Source organism: Ursus maritimus, unplaced genomic scaffold (genome assembly GCF_017311325.1).
Source record: "Ursus maritimus isolate PB19 unplaced genomic scaffold, ASM1731132v1 scaffold_21, whole genome shotgun sequence".
Taxonomy (NCBI): Eukaryota; Metazoa; Chordata; class Mammalia; order Carnivora; family Ursidae; genus Ursus; species Ursus maritimus.
The window spans coordinates 38,452,753-38,459,848 of record NW_024424564.1 but is presented as its reverse complement, the minus strand read 5'-3'; the positions used below and the strand labels follow the sequence as shown (position 1 = coordinate 38,459,848).

The window sequence follows — 7,096 nt, the reverse complement described above, 5'->3', positions numbered from 1 at the left end:
GGATCGCAGACTGTTCTCCACTGATGTTCTGGCCACTTTAACTCTGTTTCTGTTGGTGGTGCTCAACCCTGCAGCGTCCCAGGATGTGCGCCCCACACCTGGCGTCCCAGCCCTCACTTCCAGGGCCGGTGCGTCTCTGTCCTTTGTGTTTCTAACACCGCCAGCCGCCAGCCGCCCCGCGCGCGCTCCGGAAGCTCCTGGTCTCAGTCTGGATCCAGTGAGCGCACCGGAGCGCCGTTTCAGTCTGGTGGCGTGCGCTCCCCGCTCACGGTCTCAGTCTGCTCTCTCGCGGGTGCCCTCTGTGAGTCTGCCCACTCCCCATGCAGGTGGCTACCGCTTCCCGGTGCCCGAACGCGGCGGCTCCCTCCCCCTTCCGTTTATCTTCCGATATCTGTGCGCGGTTTCACGGCTCCCCGCTTCGTACCTCAATACTCAGCGCTGGAGATGTTCATTTGTAGAGATCCAGATGTATCTTCCTGTGTCTCAGGCTGATTCCATGGATGTTCAGGCTGGTCTGGTACCTATCCAGCTCGACTCAGGGGACCGGCTGAAAAAGGGGTCCCCTACTCCTCTACCATCTTAACTCCAACCTGACGCCCCTGATTTTTTCACATCTTTTCTGAACCTCCGACTTTGCAGTGTCCTTTTCTAATTTTGTTTTCCTGGCAACGAATACCTCATCTCCGGTTTCTGATCTGAAACACTCCATATTCTGAAAATATGGGGGTGAATACCATCTTCCTACCTGTTTGAAGACCTGAATCCACTCTTCGGTACCCACCAGCTCAGTCCTCTCCCCCTGTTTTATTTTCTCCTGCAGGCTTAGCTCTGACTACGTTTATTTATTAATTTATTTTCTGTCTCGCACAGGGAATGGCAGCCTGGCAGGAGAGGCTGGACCCTCTGCTTCATTCACTGCTTGGTCCCCAGGGCCTGGAATACTGCCTGGCCCACAGCAGAGGTCCTCACTGAGAATTTGTTGTCACATCCTTTTAAACAGTACCTTCTGTTTATTGAGCGTTTAGCTAGATGGCAAGAACTGTACTAAATGTTTAATGCATGACATCATTCTTATTCATATTGTCACAAGATTCTGGCAAGGTGGCTCGACTGCTGTCTTTCGGGTGCTCTCAGCAGTTCTGTAAACAGCTCGAGGACATGCGAACGCATTGCGACCCGGACTGTGCTCTTACCTTTGCTCTTTATTTCTGTGCTCAGCGTTCACAAAGCTACCTCTCTGTAGCTTTCTGAAGTCAAAGCACAGAAAGATAGTTTGGCTTAATGGTTAATAGAAAGGGCCCTGCCCCCCACCCCTAGTCGAGATCTGAATTAGGATCTCTGCTCTGCTGCCATGGGGAGGAGAGTGGGGAAGAAAGGATTATTTCTTACAATTTTTGTCATTAGCAGATGTCAGGGTTATTCGCACTGCAGAGAACCCGCTTGCCGTGCTCTTGAGTCCCGGATTTGCCAACCCTGCCTAATAACCAGCGCACGGGTTAGCCCCAAGCTCCAGGCAGGGCCTGCAGCCAAGTCCCGCCTCCAGGCGTCCGCCACACCCTCCCCTCGGGGCTGCCCGGCTGGAGGACCGGGAGCCCACTGCGTCAGGACAACGCCTACCAGGGGCGTTTCTGCGGCCCCTATGTCGCAGGGGACATCCTTGGAATCTGTCCTCCCCTCCTAACGCCAGGTTAAAAACCTCAGCAGCACTTTGCTGTTTGCAAAACTGCCTGCCACTGACGACCCGGAGCTAGAGACCTCACTCGCTAGGGGAGCCAGCATGTCAGCTGTGGTCCTGGAGAACGCAAGCTCTGGCAGGAAATTCTCGGACGGACAGGTGAGCCAAAGCAGGCCCGCCTGCGCGCTGCACCATGAGGGGAGTTTGGTCCCTGGTGGTAAAGGGTCTGAGGAATGTTGACGTTTCCTACTCCCTTAAGCTCACAGGGGAGTCTGAATTTATTTGAAGGTGATGACAGTGTCCAGGAAGGTCCTCAACAACTGTTCCCTAGGGAAGGACATCTATCCTGTGGGACTTTCAGGGAAAGAGAGCTGCTTGAGGAGTTGGGGATCTGACTCTCAGAGCTGCCCCCAACTAGCTGTGTGTCTTTGGACAAGTCACTGTCCCTCTCTGTTGCCTGCTTTCTCTTTCCTACCCTGAAGTGGCTGGTTCGTTATAATCTGGAATGGGAGATGGGATTCTTCTAGATCTGCTCTCTTGTGATATTTATGAAGTGCTCTCAGCCAGCTATCAAAATGGCTAAATTGTAAGAAATTGTATCCTTTTTTCACCTTTGGGAGAAAATGAGGCAAGAAGAAGTCTCAGACTCACTCAGGCCTGGGGAAAGGGAAAATTAAACAGAGAGGAAAATGAACAAGACTCAGCCCTGGACTGGGAATGTGACAGAACCCTAGACGTGACTTGGGGATAATGTCAGGGTGTATTCTGTTCTCCGGAATTCATTGCCTTTCTCTCGAGGTGGATAATTGCAGAATACATCCTTTAACTGACTTATCACACTCCTAGGCTCTAGGGTTCAGGCTTAAAGTCCAGCCCTGGGAAATAACACGACTTGACAGACATGTGTCGTCTGCAGGATCAGTGAGAGCCAGCTAGAGAACAGACAGGCTGGAGAGGAGAGGATGGTTGATGTTTTATCTAACTAGAGCCACCACAGAACTTTGGATTGACTTTTTTTTGAGTCCTGTAAGAAAGACTTCCTTTGAAAAAGGTATGCAGTGCTTGGTAGACAGAACTCCACGTGGAGAAGGGATAGCGTGAGCCTCAGACAGATTCCAGAACAGATCTTGGCTCTCATCACTTAGTTCCGGTGCCCCTGGCCATGGGCCTCCCACAAACACGGGAGGAAGTGAGGGGTAGCCATCTGGTTACAGAGCCATGGGAGCTTCAAGCTTTATTTATAGAATACTTAGAAGATTGAGAACCACAGACTGTTATTCTCGGTGACTGTGGATAGAGAGGAGGGTTCAGAGCAGGCCTGGTAATACCTTGGCATTGAAAGCAGGGTACTGAACTTTGCAAAACTTAAGGTTGATCCACTTGAAAAATTGGAATAAAAATACCCATGTCCTTAGGCTGGGATGAGAATTCAATGAAATAGTGTCCGGAAAGCTCTTAGCACAGTTCCTGGAGCAGAGTGTCTAGCCAGAACTGATTTGATTGTTCGACCAAACGTGTCTGGAACATTGGCAAGAGAGACAAGCACCGAGTCGAGCACAGTGGTTGGTAGAGCTACACCGTGGAGGGAGACTGGACATGGAGTCAGAAAATGTGAGCTCTCGTCTTTGGTTTACTGAAGCTGTGTAGTGGGGAAGTCACTTAACTAGGATGAACGGGCTCAGTCTGGAATCTGTAAAACTGAGGTGGTGGGGGACTGGGGGGGTTGTACTAGAATAGTCTTCAGGATTCCTTCCAGCTCTGACAGTCTGCAAAAAAGGCATAGTTTATGCCTTCTCGAAGCTCCCCACCCAGATGAACGGCCCCTGCTGGACGCAATTCTGATACAAGGCTGGAGAGCGCGTGCTATGTCACGTGCTCTACACACAGAACAGACACGACAAGCCTGCAAGAGATGTTTGGCTCATTCATTCACCCAGGAGACTTATTGTGCCCCTACTGTGTGCCAGGGGCAGCAGAGTTTCCGTGGCAGTGAAACATATTCTAGTGGAGAAGAAAAACGATACAATAGCTAATCAGATGGACACATAAATTCATGTAGAGAAAAGAGCTGTGAAGAAAAATAGAGCAGGGCAGTGGAACACGAGAGGAGGGGAACTCAGAAATCAGAGCTCTGAATGGTGAAGCCAGGGTTCAAGTGCCGATCTCACGTCCAAACCCCCGGGGCACTGCTCTGCCCCACAGCCTCCTCCTGCAGAGCCAGGCTGGAATACGGAGCTATAGTGTGTCTGTGGTAGGATGTCTGCACCTTGTTTTTGCTTGTCTTCCCCTGTGGGTGTGTATGCGTAAAATCACACATGCAATTACAGGCCTTCTACCACCGCTCCAAAAAGCACTAAGATCGAAAGGAACACCTAGCTAAATTTTGTTCTTAATTTTGAAAAATACTCTTTCCCAAAGATAACAGTGTATTTGCGAGACACAACCATGGAGAATGTATTTCTCCTGTTAAATGTATTGCCCAATGATCAAAATTCTTTCCTTCCCAGGTGTTAGTAAACTTCAGTTTCCCTGCCCTATTTCTTCCTGTCTAGTTTCCGAGCTACTTTTCTCTACCTTTACCCATCCTGGCTGGACGTGTTTCTAAGTCAACTCACATGCCTTTTGAAAACAAATAAGGTATAGATTATGAGCCAATAAAAATATATTCTGAGAGAGATTTGCCCAAGGTCCCATACTGGATCAACACAGCAAGGCTGGAATCAGAATCCACCCAAGGCCACACCGTATCACAAACTTCCATGAGCTTCTTTTCATTTAAGGTCCCTCAAATTTTGAAAAGGGGAGCTGTTGTCTCAGTTGGTCTGTCACTGGGAGGCAGAAAAAGGATCGTGGAATTGTTGGACCCAGGTTCGAAACCAAGCTCTGCCACTCATTAGCTGGGTGTCTTTGGACAATGGACTGAACCTAGCGGAGTCTATTTCCTCATTTGCAAAATAATGGCACGTACCTCAGGGTGCAATTGTGAGGACTAGATGAGCTAATTACATGTAAACTCCTACAACAGTGCTAGTTGCTGCCAGTGATGTTGTTTATTAACTATGAAAAGCACCAGGTATGGCTTCTGGCACATAGTGGGCAATGGCAAGTCCTATTATTAATATTAATAACAACAAAGAGTAGTACCTTATCGTATGGTAAATGTGAATTTGCAGACATATTTGGGAAAAGTCATAATTAAAAAAATAGGTTGTGCATTTATCAGTGGTTTCAAAATCTTTCATGGTTAAGGATCATTTGGGAGAAGATGCAGATTCTAAGCTCCTACCCCAGATACTCATATTCGATAGGTTAGGGTGGGGCTCAGGAATCTGCACTGGAACAGAGAATCCCCAGGTAATTCCGAAGTGGAGAAGCAAGGAACACTCACTGAAAAACTCTGATCTAGAAAGCATATGGGGAGAAAGTGAAGGGGACAGGCGTGGGTAAGAGTAGGCTGTCAGGAGTGGTACTGAATAACTGGTCTGCAAGAAATAGGGGCCTTAATATGGACATACTGCCCATAGCAGAAGGAATTAAGCAGAATGATATTCAGAAGCCTGGGTTATTGACCTGCTACCCACCACCTGTATGACTTCAGAGGAGTCACACCTTTCTCTCTCTGGCATAGTTTCCCCGTCTGCAAAATAAGGGGGTGAAACTAAATGAACTCTAAAAACAGGGCCTGCTCTGCGAGTCAAGTCCCACGTCGGCATCAGAAGCCAAATGGGATACATAGAACCAGGACGGATTGTTCACCTCCGCTGGGGAATGCAGAGGTCTCCTGGCAGAAGTGAGACCAAACGGCAAGCTAAGCTATTTGAAAGGGGAGGAGACAGAGTGGTGCAGGGCATTTGCTTTAATGAGGAGCTGAAAAGACAAGGAGAAAGCCTTGGTTCCTGTGTGCAGGTCTCAGGAGATGAGGTCCCAAGATACTCCTGAATGTCAGAAAGAGCTGTTCTATCCTGCTGGCCATGGGGAGACTTTGAAGAATTCTGAGTAGAAGGACACAGCAAAATTCTGTTAGGGCGGATCGATATAGATCACTAAGAGCTCGATTAGTGTGGTAGCAGTAGAACAAAAGAAGGACCTGACCCCAAGGCTCATTTCTGGAGAAGGTCAGCTGGGACTCGGACCTGCACCGGAGCAGAAAGGTGGTGGTGACGGGAGTCGAGGAAGGGTGCATTCAAATTGGAGTTGCCCCAGTCATAGGTGGTGTATCTGGAATGTGTTACTTTTCTTGGAAGCCAACAGGAAACAATGTTGCCAATTGAACCAGAAATGAAACTCTTTTGTCCTTTCAAGGAAACCAGAAAGGACTAAGGGTTCAGTGTTCTCTGGGAGGAAGAAGGCTGACCTCAGAGAACCTTCTGCTTATCTCTGGCAGGGTTTAAAAGAAGGAGAGGCAGGACAGAGTCTTGCAAGAAGCCGTGAGTCGTGGACGTAGGCTGAGGTCAGATGGCGTGGGGTCCTACCCTGGCTCCGTCGCTGACTGCAGAATTATGGGCAATTACTTACCTTCTCTAAGGCTTCATTTTGTCAGTAAAAGCAGACACTTTGGGGATAGTAAAACCCGCCACCTAAATTGTATCAACATTAAATGAGATAATCCAAATCAAGTGCTTAATATAACACCTGGGACATTATAGGCTCTTAATAAATGGTAGATTAACTATACTGGAATTTTTAAAAAAGACAACTTTTTTCAAGAAAGAATATCATGGTCCATTTAGGGATGTGTAACAGTTCAGCCTTCCAATTCACGTGACGCTCCCTCTAATTATACCTGCAGATAATTTTGGTTCTTGCCCCCCACCTCTGTTCTGGGTGAGGTTCTGGGAAAATTTGAATTTTCTGAATGAAAAGAATTTCATCAGGGGCCATCAGTATTCACGCCAGACTTATTTATGCTGAGTCACTGGGAGAGCCTGCCCAACACAGCCTTCTCACTGAGCTGATGTAACACCCATGCCACTAATTTCATCAGTTTCCTTACAAGAGAGTAATTGTTCCGCCCGGGTTTTTTTCTTCCTAGTTTTAGGTACATGCTCTTGATTTGTGAGCACATATGGAACTTTATATATTTTTGTAAAGCTAGACGGTACAGTTTTTAAAGGTTGCAGCAAACCCTGCAATGTCAACCCTAATCTTACCTTAGTGTGCTGTCATATGCATGTAGAAAGTGCTAGATCCTTGGATATTTTGCTATGAAGTGTAAGACCTCCATCTTCTGATAGGTTATTTGTGCTTACTTTTATGTATTTTGTGACTCTTTCAATAATTGGATATTTTAGGTCCTAGCATACAAGGACAATGTTTTCCTGAGCGTGATGCTTCCCTGAGATCTTTGCCAAAGGCCAAGAAGTCATTCTTGTGTATTTATATTTCCATCATTTTTATATGTAAACTGTCTTACCTTTTGTG

At 47.5% G+C, this 7,096-nt stretch overlaps 1 protein-coding gene across 2 annotated transcripts in view; it reads left to right on the top strand.

The window, feature by feature from the left end:
* The first annotated feature begins 1,559 nt into the window (after positions 1-1,559).
* PAH (phenylalanine hydroxylase) overlaps positions 1,560-7,096 on the top strand; it is a 67,207-nt gene continuing 61,670 nt past the window's right edge. For both annotated transcript variants that reach the window (XM_008705691.2, XM_008705690.2), the window contains exon 1: positions 1,560-1,834. In XM_008705691.2, coding sequence (XP_008703913.1) covers positions 1,778-1,834 — 57 coding nt within the window. In that variant the 5' untranslated portion in view covers positions 1,560-1,777. The remainder of the gene's footprint in view (positions 1,835-7,096) is intronic.